The following is a 20,339-nucleotide window of genomic DNA, read 5'->3' on the forward strand; positions in this document are numbered from 1 at the left end:
AGAGAGGAGCTCCAATCGGGTACGTAAGACTGGTTAGAGAAGAGTTATTTATAGAGTTAGATCCCTCTGTGGATCAAAGACGATGAATTAAAAGTTGTGCATTTATAGAGTTTAGACTCCTTTTCATCATCATGTAGACTCAATCTGTCATTGACTGCCTGCTCTCAAACAAACTAGACTTAAAATTATTGTTGTCAACAAAAGCGTCTGCATATATCCCTATACATCCTTACTTTCATTCTGTAAATACCCGTATAAATTTATAGCTAAGTAGTTATTTGTCCCTTTAATTAGTGAGATAATAGCTTAGTACTAATCTTAAATATTATACGTAGTTATGTAGGCCACATAAAATTTCACTAATAGCTTGTTGCCATTTATTTTGGGGGTTGTGGTTGAATATCTGTTTCTTTGTGTTGCGTCGCATGATTTTTGCTACACCTGAGGAGATCCCAGCGTTTGCTATTGAACGTGTATTACAAGGACGAGGGACCTGAGGAGATCCCAGGCAGTTCACGGCCTGGATGAGGCCTCAAAATTTTGTGCGGCTCAGATCACGTCTTGTAACTCAATTTTCACGCCGTGTGGGACCCACAAAAATGTTGTTCTAGTATTACTCGCTATTGTTCTATTGTTACACCTTGTACAGATGATGTTACACCATGTATAAATGGTGTTACACCTTCCGGAGCGGTTGTCAGAACAACCGCTCCAGCCCCGCGTCAGTATTACAACTGCTACGACTGCAGGACATGACACTATGAGTTTCGAGTTTCTTACACTGGAATATGCATATGCCCGCGCCTTCTGCTTCATGCGCGAAAGCTTTAACGATTGTTGAGTTACAGTTGCACTAAAATTACGTTGTAGCAAATCCACTCGATGTGCGCCTCCCCAAAAAAACTGCAATTACATATCCTGAGGTGAAAGAGATGGTAAATGCAGGTGGAAGAAAAGAGAGAAAAGAAAACAAGGATGGACGGAATGTTGATGGATGGAATGCATCAAGATTCCATTCATCAAGATTGAATGTGAGCCCCTCAAAATAAAAACCAAGCACTTGTTCTTGTTCGATTATAGCTATGAAGACTTTATTTCTGAATTTCTTGATTCCGTGTGGAAAATATTTGTAGCCTGATCCAACAATTCAATGAATTCCTTCACTACCGCGTAGTAAACACCTAAGCTTTTTAATCTCATTTTTAAGTGTGTGTCTGAAAATAAAATAAAAATAAAAAATAAAGTGTGAGCCTCTCCGGACCTTGTGTTGGGTATAAGAATTAGTCGTGGTTTAGAATACTTGTAATCTCTTTATGTCTAATCTTATCCCAAAAAAAAAAAGAAGAGTTCCCCAGTCCCTAGCTCTGTAAAGAGCATGTCGAGAAAATGAGTTTGCTTTCTTCTTGCTCTCACATGCTTTCCTCATTCCCTTCCCAAAATTGCCAAATTGTGAAGTCTAATGCTCTAAGCACGACTCAATTGTAAGAGCGTGAAATTAAGCCAAATTTTGATAATCATCAAAAGTACAAAGATGAAGGCTCTAATGGATTTGGTTATGTAGAACCCAAAAAAATATATAGGAGATATATTTGACAAAATGACTATGAGGGGAGGCAATTCACACACATAAAAATATGTGTGGGAGAAAATGAATAATACTAGCAATATATCTTTTAATCACATCATAAGAACAAGATTATCAATCCTTCACTTTTTTGAACTAAACACAATAATATGACTCTCTATTTATAGATTAGATGACCTGATAAATAAGTCTTACAACCATAAGAAATTTCTTAATCAAATACTAATTCATAAATAATAAAACTACCATAACTTGACTTCAATAGAATTACTAAAACCCTAACTTGACTAGAACACTACTTAATAATAATATGGAAAATTTTAATTTTGAGTCTTGATTTAATGTGTCAACATTTTTTCCCTTAAATCAAGCTCTCTCTTGGATCTGGTTCACCGTCATCACGATCAATAATATCTCTTGATTTTTGCTATTGCAATATTTCACGCACCTGACAAATTTATCTCGTTACTCAACTTATTTTTCACTTGCAAAAATATATCCACGCTTCTAGATATGTCAACTTATTTGACAATTCACTTTGTAATATTGCAATTCAACTAACAAGATTTTTCTCCGATCTATGTCGTCACAACCACAATCAATTTGACAATTCTTTCGAGTCAATTTTATGGCCCAATCATCACAAATTAGACATACAATTTATAACTCCCTATTTATATATTAGATGACTTGATAAACAAGTCTTATAATCATAAGAAATTTCCTAATAAAATGCTAATTTTTAAATGATAAAACTACCATAACTTTACTAAAACACCAGTACTATTGTTTGGATAGGGTCTTATTTGAAATATTATTTGAAATATTATTTGAAATAATTACTGTAACACTTTTTGTGATGTGATGTATGTGAGATAAAAAGGTGATTGGGAATATAAAAAGTTGGGTTGGAAAATGTGTTTATGATGCAAGCGAAATATTATTTGGGATAAATTTCGTATCCAAACACCCCCGGCTATACTAAATAATAATATGAAAATTTTTAATTTTGAATCTTGATTTAATATGCCAATAAATTATGGGCCTGTTTAGAACCCCAAGTTTTTTTTAAGTTCATATGTTACTAGTTTTTTAACAATTTTTACTACAAAAATCCAAAAAACTTATCAAAATTTTTAACCTACACACTTAAAAAAATTTTCCCTTCAACTTTTCTAATACACAAAAAATTTCCTTTCAACTTTTCTTCTTTTTCCTCTCCCACCCAACTCACCAGATCCTCCGTAGCCAACCACCACATCGACCGGGAGTCTTGGCAGAAACGCAAACTTGTCCCCAATTTCTATTTCACCGCACTCACGAGTCCTAAAGGTGCTGACTTTACCGTGTTCGCCGCTGTGCACCCAAACGGGATTCTTTCCGATAACTTGGAAACGAACCCTGTTGGGTTCATTGGAAGGAGCAAGTTCAAATGCCACGTGACGCGGGGAAACGGTTTTGTCATTGGATTTGAGACCCAAACCCCTTCCCCATTCTTTTCGGTCTTCTTTTGCAAAGGCGGGCGAGGGAAGAGGGATGGGGAGAGGGGAGGATAGGAGTGGCAGGGAAGGGAGAATTGGGGTGGCGGGGGAGAGGGAGGGAGAAGAGGATAGGGGAGGGGGAGGAAGAGGGGTGGCGAGGGAGATGGGAGGATAGGGGTGGCGGGGAAAGAAAGGGGAAGGGGAGAGGGAGAAGAGGGGTGGCGGGGGAGGGAGAGGGAGGAGAGGAAACAGCCGAACAGGGGAAGGGAAAGGGGAAGGGATAAGAAGCGGGAAGGGAGGAAGGACAAGAAAAAAGAAAGAAAAAAAAAGAAAAAAGAAAAAGAAAGAAAGAAAAGAAAAAGAAAAAAATATTTTTTCATATCAAAAAAATTTTTTTACAACCTTTACAGTAATTTACAGTAAAATTTTATACAAACACTTAAAAAACTCACCTTCCAAACGGGGCTATAGACTAATAATAGATACATCATGCTTATAGGCCCCCACAGGCTAGGGGGAGTGGCGGAATAAAGGCTAATGGCCATTCTAATTTTTCAATTTTTCCTATTCCTTCGTAAACAGCAGCAGTAACCAGTAAGTAGTAACGAGCAATGTCAGGGGCAGGGGAGAAATAAGTTGGATGATATCGAAAGAGAAGCCTGAATGAGAGATTAGAAATGCGGGATAGGAATGAGTTAAACGGAATGAAATCAGGATTCATTTAAAAAAGGAAGAAAAAAAAACAATGTAGGGGGTCTGATCTCGCGACGTAGCTTAATTTGAGAGGCGGTAGCGACCCGCCTTGGGTGCCATGCTGTCACGTGACCTTTAGGGTTTGATAAGATGGATATATGCTACTGCTGGTAGTGGCAGTAGTGTATTCGCATTCAGCTTGGAGGAAGCGAGGGACCGCTTGCACCACGGCCATGAGCTGTGAGTGTGCAAGATAGTCGGCTGCTATTTAAGGCAGAGGGGAAAGCGTGCACCCCAGGATATTTGCTCATTTTGCAACGCTAGTCCGCCATCTTTTAGTCAAATCAGAAAACTTCCCTGCGGTGTTTTGGCCTTTTTTGGGTTATTCATACATTGTCACTCCCCTCATTTTATTAGATGCAAAAGTACTACTACAAATTAAACTGCATAAGCCCTTCACAAAAAAAAAACATAAAAAAATGTTAGAAAAATATTATTTGCATTTCCATTTTTTTAAGAGTTAATTTTATGTATACTAACAATGTATATATTATTACAATTGGATGCATGACATATATACATAATTTGAATTTTAAATCCAAATTTAGATTAGTTGTTGTATATCTAATAGTAACAGTGCATGCACTGTCAGTATATATAAGTTTAATTTCTTTTGTTAATCATAACCATACTATTTTTTTAGTTATTCAATTTTCATTTATTAGGTCACATGATAAAGTAAATGGTTAGAGTGCAAATAATAAAAATTAGAATACAAATAACATTTTTCAAAAAGGTTATGGTTCTTGAATAACATCAAATGCAAGATATTAGTTGTCCATGTATCAATAGAATGACATCACTTCAATTCTAACAACAAAGGACTAATAATTTTGTGGAACTGAGAAGGGAGTTATTGAACCAACATAAAGTTGAAAATCACGATTTTAGAAAATCCATTGCATAGTTTATTCTCCATTTATAAAAATAATAATTTACTATACCTTTTGATTTACTTATGTATTTACAAATTTGAGCTGTCTCTCTTATATTTGGCACTAATTAAATGATTTAGTGTAAAGAAAACTATTTGTATTAATCAATTGATTATACTTTCTAGATCACAAATCATTTCCTCCAAAAATCATATTTAATATTTTTAAGATACGAATATTAATTAACTAGTAAAGGTATTCATCATATATAAGTGCGTATGCATTTTTTTAGCTCTTCCAGCTATAATAAACTTATGCTACTATAGAAAATTCACACATACTATTGTAAATCAAGAAAAAAAATGGATACTATAAAAACCTTATTCTAAAGATTGGCCAACACCACTAAAATTTTAAGATATGTTATATATTGTTATGATAAACAAGCGTAAAACAAGAAAAGTTACACATAAAATATGCACATCAAACTAAATTAAGCATCCTTGTAGTTCCATGCTTAGTGTTTTAGGGTTAAAACACTGTATTTTCCCTTAAAAGGAGCCAAAAAAAAAAGAAAGAAGTGTATAAAGTTTCGAGGTGCAAATCACATTATCATTAAAAGTAGAAGGACCAAAACGCCAAAAAATATTCCACGACATTCGTGTCGAATGCCTTTTCATTTTTGTCTACGTTCCCTCCACATCTATCCGAACCAAAATTCCCTCCCTTCCCTCGTTTTCATTCTCCTCTCATACTACTACTAGTAAAAACATCACATAATACACACCTCCCCCCACTACACCTCTTTCCTCCTCGTTCTCACACACTACACGCACTAAAACCACCCGCCACCTTCCCACTCCAATTACCCAGACGCGCTTCCGATCAGTAACACCCACCGGGGAACGGCTTGGGTTCTTACTGTCAGTTAATTGGACCGAAAACATTAAGTAAATTGCAATTATAATAATTTAACGGTAATGTCTACGCCTCAAGCTCCGTCAAGAGGGGCTGCTGCCGGGGGCCGCCAGATTCCGCAGCCGATCAAGCGACACTTACCTTTCTCATCTATGAAGCCGCCTTTCGTTCCTCCCGAGGATTACCACCGGTTCTCCACCCCAGCTGGCGCCGGCACTGAAACTGTCCGGATTCAGGACGCCGAAGCTATCGTTGTCAAATCTCCTGTGAGTTCCGTTCTAAGCCTATGTTGTGGATTTGGTTAATAAAACCGTTTTTGGGTTTTTATCCAACCTGAAGCCTCATTTTCGCTCTGTCCCCGCCGCCCCTCACAGCCAAAGAAAGAAAATGATCCGCTTTTATATAGGATTATAATAACACGTATGAATTGCTGTGTTTTTCTCTAGAACACTCGGTACGATTCGATTTGTAAGTTGAGCATTTTGAGTTTGAGTGTGAAGACCTGTGTAATTCAAGCAGCCCCTTTCTGTTTTACGATCTAGGTTGTGGATTAGAAATGAGATGTGGAAGAATTCAAGACTGGAAAATCCTCATTCCATCAGAAGAATCGAGCTGTAGTTGTAACGGATTAGATAAGAACTTCCTAAAGTACAGCTCGAAGTTTCTAACCTTTTTGTATCGGATAAGAGAATAGGCAGCTTCCTAATTGTTGTCATCGAGTAGCCTTTCTGGTCTTAATGCTGTACAACCGCTCATCGCAATCATTTTCCTCCCATCCCCTCTAGCAAGAAATACTAATCCAACGATATTGCCGCATTTGAGCTTCCTTGCGATGGGAAATGATACCAATGTGCTACCGGATAGGATTTGACATGTAACTAATCAATGGTTACTGGATATTAGAAACAAGTCTGGCTGCAAAAAACTTGAAAAGGACCATAACATTGCTTGCATCCGCAATCCTCAATTCGTAAATGTGAGAAATTGCGGAGTGAATTTTGTTAGCAACATCTCTTCCCATAAATACTGGACGTTGTGTAAGGATATACTGTTACTAACCACTTTAATGGTTTTAGGTACCTTGATCACAAGTATTTCATTAGTTAAGGTTTCACATTGAGCTTTCGTCATTAATTCTTTTGTATTTTTATTTAAACCTTGATTGAAGCTTGCCTTGTCCATCTTATGCAATTGCTAATCTCTCCTCAGCCAATAAAACGGAAGTCCAGAACAGATAATCATGAAGTTTCATCTACAGACTGGGCTGCTAGTCCTGGGAATACTCGTACAGTCAGCAGCCCAATTTGCACTCCTGTATCTGCCAAGGGAGGAAAGGCATACGGCAGATCAAAGGTCACAAAAGGGGATATGTCTGGACCTTCAACTCCTTTGTCCAATGCAGGTATGATATGGTTTTGAGGAACTGCTTTTTGATCTGACTCGGGAAAGAGCTTGATTATCATGACCAATTGCTTTGGAATGGTTTATGACAAAGTTCTTTCCTTGTGGCAATGTTTGATTCAACTCAAAACAGTTAATAAGCACGATGGATAGTTCTGTACCAACTTATGCCATTGAAGAAAGCATATGACACGTTGAATTTGTGTTGATGCAGGTTCTCCTGCTCCTCTCACTCCAGCAGGCAGCTGCCGCTACGACAGCTCTTTGGGTATGTTTCTCTTTGCGTCAAAGTGACTCACAAAAACTGGAAAAGCTACTAGCATGAGACAAGTTATTTTCTGATTTGCCTTTCAGGTCTTCTGACAAAAAAATTCATCAACTTGATAAAGCATGCAGAGGATGGAATTCTGGATCTGAACAAGGCAGCAGAGACGTTGGAGGTGAATAATCTCTGTGTTCATTATATGTCTTACGTGTGTAGTCTAATTCGAACTCAGTTTTATGATGTTTCAGGTGCAAAAAAGACGGATATATGACATTACAAATGTTCTTGAAGGAATTGGTCTAATTGAAAAGAAATTGAAAAACAGAATCCATTGGAAGTAAGGTTTCTCGTCTTTACTATGACATGGGACATTTTGGCATTTTTTGTTCATCTCTCCTTCATCAAATTAAAGTTTATCAAGTAAATGAAGATTTCACAACTTACATGGAAATTTCTAAATTGGCTACATAGGGGCCTTGATGCATCAAGACCAGATGAAGTGGAAAACGATGCTTCTATCTTACAGGTGCTATGAACAACTAAACTTCGACAGATTTTGCATATTATTATTTTAACAAGTTTAGAGATGATGTCCCCTCATATGCCTTCAATGACCTCTTGCAAATTGAGTATCAGTCTTTATCCTTGATATCTTCATAAACAAATTTCCTCATATGTTGATCTTTAATTAGATTGCATTTCATAATCCTTGTCTGCAGGCAGAAGTTGAGAATCTTTCCATGGAAGAACGAAGATTAGATGATCGCATCAGGTTGTGTAGTTTGTTATCTTTTTAAGCAAACTGTGCTCCTGAAGGTTGTAATTTCGTGCTGACACTTAGGATTGTTACAGAGAGATGCGAGAAAGATTGAGGGATTTGAGTGAAGATGAAATCAATGAAAAGTAATTTGTCCTCCTGCACTTGATTACATTCTCGAATGCAGTTTGTAAAACTTCTATACCAACTAATACCTGTGTCCAACATTTTGACTGCTATAGATGGCTTTTTGTGACCGAAGAGGATATCAAGACTTTACCTTGCTTTCAGGTACTTTTTTATTGTTTGGTTATGAGGCAATGCCCCTTCAATGTGCTGGTAAGACAAATAATATGGAAAGAAGTTCCTACTATTATGCTGCATATTTGTATGTTTAAGTTTATTCATGGAAGTAATCCTGCATTTCTTTGTATGGCAGAATGAAACTCTTATAGCAATTAAAGCCCCACACGGTACCACTCTAGAAGTCCCAGATCCTGATGAGGTAAAACTTGGAAGAGAACTTCATGTACATATTTACACTTCAAGTAACTAAATTGTGTGAATGCAGGCTGTTGATTATCCACAAAGGAGATACAGAATAATCCTCAGAAGCACAATGGGGCCCATTGATGTCTACCTTGTCAGGTAATTGTTCTAAACTATCGCAAATTCTTAATCGTTTGATAATTCAAGATGGAATTTTTTTCTCGGTTTCAGTTAACCTTTTAATTTTGCAACATCTGTCATTGCAGCCAATTCGAGGAAAAATTTGAGGATGTAAATGGTGGTGAACCATCAATGAGGTATGCACTTGCTTCCAGTTCAGGTTCAAATGACAATCCAGCAGCAGAGACAGCTGTTTATGAAAAGACTGGGCTGGTGGTAGGCGAACTGGCAGAGCAGGATACAAGAATGGCTGCTGATCTTGATGCTTCACATGACTATGCTGGAGGAATGATGAAAATTGTTCCCTCAGAGGTTGGTGTGAGTCAGTTAACTCTTAATCGTTTCAAACACTAGGTTTATTGGAAACCTAATGTTTATGTACCTCAGTAAGTTTGTTATTAATAGGTTCAAATAACTAAAGTGAGCAACTGTTTGTAATTCCAGGAACTCAACTTTGCATTCTCTTCTTTCCCTCTCTTTAAAATAGCCAACTTCTTTCTGGCCTAAGGGCTTGGCACTTCTCATATTACATCAGAGTTTGCACTGTACCTGATTGCAAGCATGATTCAGTAGTTCTGAATAACGCCGTTGCCCGCGGGCGGCCTCTCTTCTTTTCCTGTTCCTGTTCCTCTTCCATCCTGATTTTTTTAGATGGTTAATCTTTGCTAGCTGCTCCTAATTTTTTAGTTGTAATCTGATCCCAATATAGATTTCATTGGTTTGCTTTTGCTATAAATAAAATGAATTAATCAGATTGACATAGATTTTTTTTTCCTTGAAGTTAGTGCGTTGAATTATCTCTTATCCTACTAATTATGCTTTTTGTGCCTGTGTACAATAAAACTGATGCTTTTGCTTTCTTAGAACGACGCAGATTACTGGCTTCTATCAGATGCAGGTGTTAGCATCACAGACATGTGGAAGTCAGATGGTATCACTTCTTTGAATGATTCTGTAGCATTGCATACTAATACGTATCATGTTTTCGTGTCTAAATGCTCAATTCTCTGACTTCAACTACAGCTGGTGTTGAATGGAATGGGGTAAATATGCTTCACGATGAATTTGGAATGAGTGACATCAGTGAGAGGCCACAGACACCGCCATCTGGTGTTGTTGACATGACATATCCCGCGGCAAATGCAACACCTAGGTGATGTAATTGTGCACTGAGTTGGATTTTGAAACTCAAGTCGACTTCATCAAGTAGTTGCTTAAAGAGATGCAGGTGGTTTGCATGATGAATCTCTGCAGCAAGGAACTCACAAGAGGATAACAATTTAAAATATGAGGTAAAGCTAATGCAGAACAGTTGAGCCATCCGCGTAGCCCTCTGGCATGGAGGCCAATAGAAGTGTCTGAAGTTCGCTTCAGAAATCTGGATGTTCAAAGTGAAAGAGTATAAGCGAAAGTCATGTGCAAGACCACACATTCAAAACTAAGATTATTTATTTTGTTTTACAGAACTTCACCAGATTCTTTCGTGGAATTTTGCAGTTGTAAAGGGAACTCCCTGAGAAAGGCAAGAGGAGGATTGGGAGAAGCATGATAGAAGTTCATTGTCATTGATTCTGTCTGTCTCCCTCTGGTAAGATCTGCATGTCTGCTTCACCTGACAAAACATGAAAAATGCACTTTGCCCTGAATATAGATAGGCCTCGAAGCGTTTCTTTCGTCCTTTTGTGACGAGGATCACGTTATGTTCCCGAACTAACTGCTGTCAGATTTGATCGCGACTTCTATAGATTCCTGCGATTACAGAATTTTACTTGCAAGTCTAAATGGTCACGTATTTAGTTTTTATTTAATCGATACATGAAATATTTTATTACTACTAAATTTCAAAAAGTTAGAGCAAGAGGCTGGTCACCATCACCTAATTGGACGGGCGACGTGGTTAAGAATATAAAATGTCCTTGTTTCAGTACTCTTTAATTGACTTTGTTGCTTAGCTGACTTGAAATTGAAGCTGGGAAGGGATTTTCAATCTGATAATTGAAAATTAGAATTATTCTCACGGCCCCTTAACTAATTATTGAAGTGATGAAAGATGTTCTATAATGTGATGTGAATTTTAATATTTTTGCGTGTAATTTGACTCGGAGTAATTGATTTTTCCCATTATGATTTAGATCTCATTCTCTGATTCTGAAAATGAGTTTTTAAGCACAAAAGTATTGACTGTCCCCGAATATAATGCAATATGATATCTTGTCATAATTCGAATCACAAAAATTCAGGTAAACCCAGAGATTTCTTTAGCTTGTTAAAAACTAAGTGACAATATGAGATTGAGCATATGCTATACAACTTCATCAGAAATACTCATTCTCGGAGTCGTTCGGTAATTTAGCCAAGGGACCTAGCTCAAGCCTAAAATAAGAGACAAACAATTTCATACCTAAGAATTAACTCATTTATCCATAGTTGTTCGTGTAATAACGAAAATTTAATTTATTGTCCCTATTTTTTTTCTTAAAACATAAAGATTTTGGATTCTGGTTCCTTGTCGCTTGTCACTTCTTAAATCTCATCGTTTCTCCATTAGAAAAAAGAAACCTACTTTAAACCATCCACAAAATCCATTTCTTAAGCTATCTAGTAGAATTTGGCCTACTTTAAAGCTTCCCCAAAATCCATTTCTTAAGTTATCTACTAGAATCTAAGGAGGACTTTTATAGTCTTTTTCACCGTCAGAAGTTTTCTTCACATTTAGTTCAGAGCTTGAATTCTATATTTGATAGTTGAGAGTAGAAAGAGTGTGAAGAGGTGTGGGAGGATTAAAAAATGAGAATGATATTAGCACTTTTCAAAAATCCTTAAGCACTCCTCTTCTTTTGCATTAGATGAAGTTTAAGCAGTATTTGAAATTTTTTAAAAGGTGCTAATATAATTTCCCAAAAAAATGTTATTTACTAGATTCTGGTGGTGTAAGCTTTTTAAAACGATATCAAAACACAAACTGATTTTTAGGTCCTAAGCAAATTTAAAATGCCATTTAAGTTCCAAAACTCAACAAAAATATAAAACCGGAATATTCCTTAAAAATTACTCCACTATATTGGTAGTGGTAGTAGCGTTAGTAAAGAGTAAGGATGACAATGGGGGCGGGGGGAATTCTTTTCCCCCCACTTAGAAACGGGGCGGACACTCCCTCGCCCTGCCACTCGCTTTAAAAAAATAAATATATAAAATAAATATATGTATATAATTATATATATAATATATAATTTAATTAGTTATAGCTTATGATAATGATATTATTAGTTATATGTATTATATAATGTATATTAGTATATGTAATATAATTGATATTATCAATTATACTAATAATTATATATGTGTACTAATACAAATTATTAATTAGTTATACTAAATTTACTAATACATTTATACTAAATCCCTAATTACACTTAATACAATAATATTTTTTTCTCAAAAAAAGCACAAGCGCGATAATGAATTTGGGATTGTATTTGTGTCAAAAGTGAAAACTTGACTATTTTAGTTGTATTTATTTCATCATATTGGATTGTATTCAAATAACTTTTGTTTGATTGTTTTTATAAGTTTCAATTGTGAAATTATAATGAATAATAATTTGGTAATATATTGATGTTTTAGTACTTGATTATTTGCTAAAATTTAACTATAATAAAATAATATAACAAATTTTTATTAACCCCACGGAGACACCCGCTAGGGAAGCGGAGCGGGGGACTGGGGATAGGGCCGGGCCTCGCCCCAGCCCCGCCCCGTTGCCATCCTTAGTAAAGAGTACCTGTGATAAATGAAACACTAATAAATGAAGAAAGAGTTTTTCATATTGTGCATCAAGGCTCATGCACAAAAGGCAACATTGAAAATGAGGCCTTGATTAGATTATGATTTTTTATAGAAAAATTTTATTTTTTTTATAAATATATTTTTTAATCATCTTTTTATTTTATATATATATATATATAATTATTATAATATTTTTTTTACAAAAATCTTTTAAAATAACAATTCAAAATTATATATCTCCCTAACAGTATACACCTTCGTTGAACACTTTATTGAAAGCACAGCATAGAAATTAGAAAGGCCAAAAGAAGCAATACGAAGTACTACGCCATTGGCCACTGATTGTTTGACCACCCAAAAAAAAAAGAAAATAAATAAAAAGAGCGTCGGTTGGCAAAACGAAATCCCAGCTCACAGTCAGAGAAGGCGACAATATTGACTGTTGTACACACCAATATATATATATATATATATATATATATTTTTTTTTAATATGCCATACGCCAATAATTGGGTCGATTGTACGATGTACCATCATGGATGCATACATGGATACCCACTACCCCGCCGCCACTCTTTCCACAACAATCCATGAAATCGAATCAAACTTGGACTCGTACATCTCTCTCTCGCTCTCCCCCACTAATTCTCCATAGAAGAGAAAACAGATTTGGAAGCTATGGACGACGTCGTGGCACCAGCTCCACTGCCAACAACCTCTCAAGACCACCTCCTCCGCCGCCGCAGCAACTCCATGTCCTCAACAGTAGTGCTTCCCATCAACCTCACCACCATCCACCATCAATCTTCCTCAAACTCCATCTCTGCTACTCCGACTTCGTCTTCTTCGACATCAACTTCATCCTCATTGGTTGATTTTGACTTCATCTCCATCAAGCCCGTCTCGTATATTTCCCTCAGGGACCTCCTACCTTCGACGCCTGTTAACTCTCCCAAGCCCAACTCCCCTGCCCAGACCGGCTCCGATATCTCCATAAAAAATCGTCTGGTCAAGCAGGCCGCTTGGGCCTATCTCCAGCCCATGTCCACTTGCCCGGACTCCTCCGCGCGCAACTTCCTCCACCGTCTCTGGAGCCATCTACAACTGCTCAAGAACCAACTCGCGGCTTTTCGAGACTTCTTCGATCTCCACATTTTTCGGAGGCTCAATCAGGCTTTCGATTGGCTGCTCCGGGCCGTTCGTGTTCGGAGATTTAGCTGACCACCCGGCATAAATCTGGACTGAGGTTTTATTTGTTGTGATCTCATGGAACGGAAATGTTCAAGCTTTTTTTATCCCCCCTTGAATGTAATATAACCATATTGGGGAAAAAGATGCATTGATGGAAAAGGTTTGATCAAGCCCGTCTGTAATATAACCAAAGGTTTGATCATTGATGGCAAAAAGCATAAAATAAATAAAATAATCATTTATTAAAAAAAAAAGACATACTACTATTCAATTACAAGAATCTCTCCCTTTTTTTTGTTTTGGGGTGTTGTAGTCGTTAAATTTTTCTTGCCTGGGGGACTATTTTTGTACATTCTTTTAAGGACTAATGGAAGCCTTTGGAGCGTCTAAGTTTGAGGCGGGCAACACGTAAGTGGTGGTCCAAATTAGGCTCCTTCTGTTCTGAGGCCTGTTTTGGGCTTGACCCGTTATCCGATTCCGTCTCCATGTCCATATCGATCTCGGACTGGCCCTCGCTTCGGACGAAGTGTGTTTGGTCGTGGAGATTGACATGTACTGACTCTGATACGGTTGGTTGGGTGGCGGAGCGGTGGGCTTTGAATTGGGATGTCGGGGGGACTGGCGGCCGCCTCTTGTCGGACGGCTGCTTGAGCCTCCGGAATATTCCACCTGCTGATTGCGGCGAGCTGGGACTTGGAGGGGCGGCCGGTGGAGTGGTGGGAGTTTCTTGATTTTGAGGTTTCTGCAAATGTAATCACAGCTAAATTTAGTTGGCCGGAAATGGTGGGCAGGCTCATTGGATCAGAAAGCGCAAGTCGCCAAATTTGATTTTTATTACTAGACCAGAGATGAAGGGTGAGGGTGGGCCAACTAAAAATAAAAGCAAAGGTTGAGAATGTGGGAGATTGATGGGTTCATTTCAAGTTGAGCAGCGGTAATGATTTGTATTCTCAAAACGTGCCAACTGGGGTTCTCTTAGTTATGATGGTGATTAGGGGACCAGGCAGGAAGGGTATGATTCCAGTACTCGTGAATTGTGGCATGCGTTAAAGATAAAATGCAAATTAAATAGATTGTAGGGGGGAAAAACTAAACTGGAAATCAAAGGATGAAATCAACCCCCACCAAGGCAGGCATGTCAAATTTAGGTTGTGCATCAAGAATTTGGGCTCAGCCTAAGGAAAAGGCTAGTAATGTTGTTACCGCTGGGCTGCTCAGTCGAAGCTTTCCAACATGAGTAGCCAAGAAATCAAGAGCTTGGAAGAATGTTGTCTGCCCCAACTGCGTGCAATTTTCCCAATAATAAACCAGCAGGTCCCAGGCTCTGGCCCTGAACTCCAGTAGATTTCGGTCAATGTCCGTCTCGTGCTTAATCATGTAAGGCTTCAATATGGTATCATAGACATAGCCAGATCCCTGTGAAGAAAGAACTCCGTGTTACTGCGATTTGATATATACGAAGCAAAAAAATGATTAAAAAAAATATTCACGTAGTTCCAAACAAAGCCTAAATTAACTCCCTCGTAGTCCAGTTTACCTTCGTTTTTGGATACCACAAGTAGATGAACAGAGCCAACTTCATCTCCCCGTACATGGGCAACCTGTAAACAAAAAAAGGGGTTTTAAAACGACTATAAAGACGGCCACAAAAATCAAATTACCTAGATTGAGAACATTTTTAAAGAAATTGAAAGGATTAGATACCATGATACAAATATATCACCAATTCTCTCCAAAACTGTGACCAACGCCACCAGTATCCTGCAACCATCATGACAGAAGACCTCATGAGTCACTCCATTTTACATCCACAGATCACACTATGGTACACTGTAGTAGCAATGCAATTTTTAAGTACACAAACAGTGATTGGATGATGAAAGGGAATGGGATGAATCAATGATGGCTTTTATGCCAAAAAATTCCTATTAACAGATCGGACCTTTAAGAATTTTTGGCAAATGGTTGCCCAGCAAAACTAAGAACTAAAGGCAAGATCTAACCTATATTTGCTTAATTCCAGTTGCGTAGTCTTGATTTAGTTCTAAAGTCCAATTGCACACTAATTCTCAAGATTAAAACATGCAAAACAAATGACAGCGTTTAGTCAAGCAGAGTCGAGCTTGTTTAGTTGTATTTTGTTCACTAAGATGGTCACTTTCTCAACCCAACATGGATAATGTGGCCATGTTTGGATAGCAAATTTTTCCAAAAAAATGTTCGCTTGTATCGTAAAAATATTTTTCAATCCATATTTTTATATTCTCAATCACTTTTTTATCTCACATACATCACATCACAAAAAGTGTTACAGTAATTATTCTAAATAATTATTTAGAATAATAGACTCTATCCACATGCTAAGGTCGTTTTCAAACAAATTAACCGCAACTAATCCAAATAATAAGCACCTAGTCTTTACTTTGCAGGCCCTAAGAACAATTTAATACTTACTACTTATTGGTCACCTTTCAACTCCACTTTATGGAGGAAACTTGACTTCTCAAATAAGATATGTGATTGGACCAGAGCCTAGAACTACTCTACCTTCATAGAGTGTCCTAAATCTAAGAAAAACTACGCAAAATCAAATTACTGCTAGCCCATAAAAGTTTACAAGGTTTACCTATAACAAAAAAAAAAAAACATTGACATGATGTTTAAAAATCAAACAGATGTAAAAATTTTGGGATGGACTCTTACCAGTATTGACACCAAAATCGGAGTTCTTCAATCCCTACTTTGTTCTTCTCTACAGTTTTGAAACATTCAAAGGCAGGGTAAGCATACCCTAGAACCAACCTGCCATTTAAGTTAATCATTCTCTTTTAAGTCAACTATTCAGGGATACCATTACAAACAAGTTCCCAAAAGTAAAAGATGAAAAAGAAAGTAAAGAACAAAAGGCACAAACAGAGAGAATCAACGAAACAGTGGGCATAACAATAAAAAGAATTGGATCAAGACAGCATACACTAAAATTCTGGTGATGAATTCTCCTAACATCTTTAATGAAACCAAAACCCTCTGCTTTCCTGCAACACCCACGTAATCCATGTGATTGACCGCAACCAGTCAAATGATTCGGTAACCATGAAATCATAATGATAACAAGAACCAACATAAAGACCAGCATTATTCATGTTGAATAAGAGGAAGAAATGTGAAAACTGAACCTTCAATGAGTTGTGCAGTCTTGATTTAGAAAGTACGACGGAACAAGCAATTGCACCCACCAAGTTTCTGATCCGCCACCAGGAAATATTAAATGGTTGACGGAATGAGCAACTGCACTTGCAGAGGAACAAAAAAGAAGCAAGATCAGAAATATTGCTGCCCAGGAAAAAAAAATCGCAAAGCACAATCCCATTGATAGCGATTCCGGAAAGGCAAGAGAAAAAGAGGAAAGATGAAGGGAAAATGATAATAAAAGTAAGAGATTCTTGAGGCAAAATGGAATTGTTTATGTTACCTTGGTGCAGAGGAAGAAGACTCTCTGGGTGTTTGAATATCGAAAACAAACACCCCAGAAGCGTAGGAATCGAAGGGAGGCAGAAGGAAGGAGTCGGTTATAAATAGTTATTTTATATGCAGATATACGAATGATCAAAATGATGATTGCGCTGAGCTCTACCCTGAAAGACAAGTAATTGGATTAAAAAAATTGGACGTGCGAAAGTGTATAAATATGAGCCGGTTGATGATTTTTAAGATCGGGTGAAACGTAGAAGAAAGAGGGATTAGTGACTGAGCGAGGAAGCTTTCTCCTAGGGGATTTCTTGCCATGGACGCCTTCTCGTTATTTTACACGCAATAATTTCAGTGAAAGTGCTCCTGAAACGAGTACTAATAATCAAAAGTAGGATTTCTTGAGATTCTTCGAACGGAATTTTCCCAATTAGCCTATGTTACTTGTGGTAAAGGGGCTTGTTTGTCCAATCATAACCGTCAAACCAGGGTTCAATCCGGGGAATGGAATTCATGAGAAGTGGAAGGAGCCGACACGTCGTAGTGAAAAAAGAGAATAATTCAACTCAGACCTTAAGATTGATGGAGAATAGGTCAAAATAGACCTCAAAATGGATGGGGAAAGGTGAAGTCGTTGATCTTCTGGACTTTATTGAGTATTCTAAGCTTCAGACGTTCGATTTGTCTACTTCATCTCCCAAGTCATTTTTTACTAATTTTTGAGTTGGATAATGTGACTTATATATATATAGGTCTTAGGCCTCATTTGGTTAAGCCACTGTAACTCACTTTCTCCTATTCATTTTGCAGTATCTTGACAGGTTACGGATTCTATACAAAATATTAAATAGCCTAAATTTTAATAATACTACTTGTTTTCAGTGATAATAAAGATTGAAGCAAATACTTGTGCTAGAAGGATAGTAGTTATCATGAAAAGAACAGGCGACTTTTCTTTCTGCAAAGAGATAAAAAGTAGGCCGAATTGCCATTTTATTGTTTTGCCTCGGCGGTCCTTAACGTACACCCTCATGTTTCCCTATTGCTTGTGGATCATGCAAGATTTTTTTTTTTAGTTACGATTGAATTCACTGTTGTAATTTACCAATTAAACCTCAGTTGTGTTATGTGTGACTGCAATGTGGAACATGCAACATACAGATACAGTTTTGAAGAACTTTTTGGGCTTGTAATCATCATCAATGATAAATCCAGGGTAAGTATTAATTCATACACTATCGCTTTTCTGGGCTTTTGATTTTGCCTTTGCCCTCAAAAGTTTAATGGTGCATACGAAATGAAACTAAAGGTGCAGCTTTGAGTGCAGCCGCAGCAGGGAGCTCAAGCGCTCAACCATTCTGAATAGAACAAGATGGATAATGCAATTTAAGCCCCCCAATGGGGTGACTGCCTTTGAATCTTTATTCAAGGTCATCAGATCATCGACTCCCGCTGATAATGTGCTGTGTATCTTGGACAGGCTCTGCATAACTGCAGGGAATTAGTATGATGCAAGTCAGGATACTCTTGTGTCGATTAAAAAAAAATGATAATGCAATTTAAAATATATAAAAAGAAGAAGAGGAAGAAGAATTCCTAGGGAGTTGCGGACCAAAGTTTAGTCGTTTAGTCGTAGTACTACTTTGTTTGTGACAGAGGAAGTGGATAGCCCATCAATCCTTCATTCAGCCATCGTTGGATGCTAATTTCAACCCTTTTTGAGTGGTACATATATTGCCTGTAAAGCTTCCACATACATAATTAATGGATAGACGATCAGCAGCCAATTATGTACTTAATCTTCCAAAAGTAAACCACTCAAGTATTCAAGGACACCATGTTTTAGATGATGCTATCCATATACATGCCTGAACTGAAACGCCTGCTGTTTTGTCTTTGCCTCTTTGCTAACGGGATACCTGAACACAAACAATCGTTAGAGTAGTTGTGTTAGTTGAACTATTAACCAACCAAAATTTGGGATTAGTTGGTAAATATATTCTTATATTCTGTAATTAAAGTTATACTTTGGTCAAGGATAATGGTATGAACGTACTAAAAGTTGCAGAATAATATAAGGTCAGCATCGTTGACATCATCTTAATTAATTATTATTATGGTCACGGTTAGAAGACACGCGAATTACTTACTACTGCTTTCCTTTTTCCATGCTTCAACAGTGGAAGCACTGTGCTTCCTTGCCTTGCAATTCTCGCAGCTTCATTCAAGAGTTTGTGCTTATTGAACAACTTTACAATATATAATATTTGAAAATCTTACAAAGAGTTAATTTGCGGTATAAGTGTCTGTCCAAAAGATTAAAAAAATTATTGAGGGTAGAAGCGTATGGATTTAATTAAAGATATATATATATTTGCAGCGTGCGATGTAGATTGCAAATAGAATATGTAAAAGACTTGAAGAGCCTCTAAGCTATTGCCGATATCTACTTTTGACTCTTCATCTAAATTTTGTTTCCGATCAGCTCTTGAACAAGTAAAACCGCACATTTTAAGGACTTTAGACATAAATTTGACCGAATTTAAAGGGCATTTTTGTCCATTCATAATTGAACCTTTGGGACCAGTATCAGAAACCCTCAAAAGAGGTAACCCTTCAATTTCTTAAGCACGCTATTAGATTTTTCTTCACAAAATCCTGTGGAAAAATTTGTGAAGAAAAATCTAATAGTCTGCTTAAAAAATTAAAGGGTTACCTCTCTTGAGGGTTTCTGATATTGGTCGCGAAGGTTCAATTATGAATGGATAAAAATGCCCTTTAAATCCAGTCAAATTTATGCCTAAAGTCATCGAAAGTTCTTAAAGTGTGTAGTTTTAATTGTTCAAAGATCAATTGAAAATAAAATTTGTATAAGGGATCAAAAGTAGACAACGATAATAGTTTAGGAGCTCCCCAGGTCTTTTACTCTTCTCCTTTTCAAAATATTTCTTTTTCTCCTTTCCAGCAAAATACGAACCAGAAAAAGAAAAAGGTAGAAGGAATGAAAGAAAATCTATGATATGCAAAATCACCATAAAAGAAAAGAAAAGAAAAAGCGTGATGGGCATGCAAATACCATATACACTAATTGCTCTAGCCGAACGAAGGAAATTCTGTAGAGTGGGACTCTAGCTTAAGGGGAAAACGTGGACTTGGATTAGCGGCAATTGAGCCCCAAAATCCGCTAAC

At 37.2% G+C, this 20,339-nt stretch overlaps 3 protein-coding genes across 5 annotated transcripts; 2 read left to right on the forward strand and 1 right to left on the reverse strand.

The window, feature by feature from the left end:
- Positions 1 to 5,446: 5,446 nt before the first annotated feature.
- LOC113775591 (transcription factor E2FA) lies at positions 5,447 to 10,467 on the forward strand. 3 transcript variants are annotated; one of them, XM_027320537.1, is made up of 14 exons: positions 5,447 to 5,878; positions 6,822 to 7,014; positions 7,228 to 7,281; positions 7,368 to 7,453; positions 7,527 to 7,615; positions 7,750 to 7,804; positions 7,998 to 8,050; positions 8,131 to 8,181; positions 8,278 to 8,374; positions 8,475 to 8,540; positions 8,607 to 8,683; positions 8,791 to 9,022; positions 9,569 to 9,635; positions 9,728 to 10,467. In XM_027320537.1, the coding sequence occupies exons 1-14, from the start codon at positions 5,675 to 5,677 to the stop codon at positions 9,859 to 9,861; spliced, it is 1,458 nt and encodes a 485-aa protein (XP_027176338.1). In that variant the 5' UTR covers positions 5,447 to 5,674; the 3' UTR covers positions 9,862 to 10,467. The 3 variants fall into 3 exon arrangements, with proteins under 3 accessions (XP_027176338.1, XP_027176339.1, XP_027176340.1); XM_027320538.1 differs by having other exon boundaries at positions 8,791 to 9,016; XM_027320539.1 differs by having other exon boundaries at positions 8,278 to 8,326.
- A 2,514-nt stretch (positions 10,468 to 12,981) lies between these two features.
- On the forward strand, positions 12,982 to 13,904 carry LOC113776433. The gene has a single exon (XM_027321585.1). It carries the CDS (start codon positions 13,170 to 13,172, stop codon positions 13,710 to 13,712), a length of 543 nt encoding a protein of 180 aa, XP_027177386.1. The 5' UTR covers positions 12,982 to 13,169; the 3' UTR covers positions 13,713 to 13,904.
- Positions 13,905 to 14,038: 134 nt separating this feature from the next.
- Positions 14,039 to 17,367, reverse strand: LOC113776432 (putative HVA22-like protein g). Its single transcript, XM_027321583.1, has 8 exons — positions 17,155 to 17,367; positions 16,859 to 16,970; positions 16,657 to 16,717; positions 16,386 to 16,484; positions 15,387 to 15,443; positions 15,220 to 15,283; positions 14,886 to 15,098; positions 14,039 to 14,424 (listed from the first exon to the last, which is right to left on the reverse strand). The coding sequence occupies exons 3-8, from the start codon at positions 16,686 to 16,688 to the stop codon at positions 14,047 to 14,049; spliced, it is 843 nt and encodes a 280-aa protein (XP_027177384.1). The 5' UTR covers positions 16,689 to 16,717; positions 16,859 to 16,970; positions 17,155 to 17,367; the 3' UTR covers positions 14,039 to 14,046.
- Between the last annotated feature and the right edge of the window lie 2,972 nt (positions 17,368 to 20,339).

The sequence above is a fragment of the Coffea eugenioides genome, chromosome 6 (genome assembly GCF_003713205.1).
Source record: "Coffea eugenioides isolate CCC68of chromosome 6, Ceug_1.0, whole genome shotgun sequence".
In the NCBI taxonomy this organism is placed as follows: Eukaryota; Viridiplantae; Streptophyta; class Magnoliopsida; order Gentianales; family Rubiaceae; genus Coffea; species Coffea eugenioides.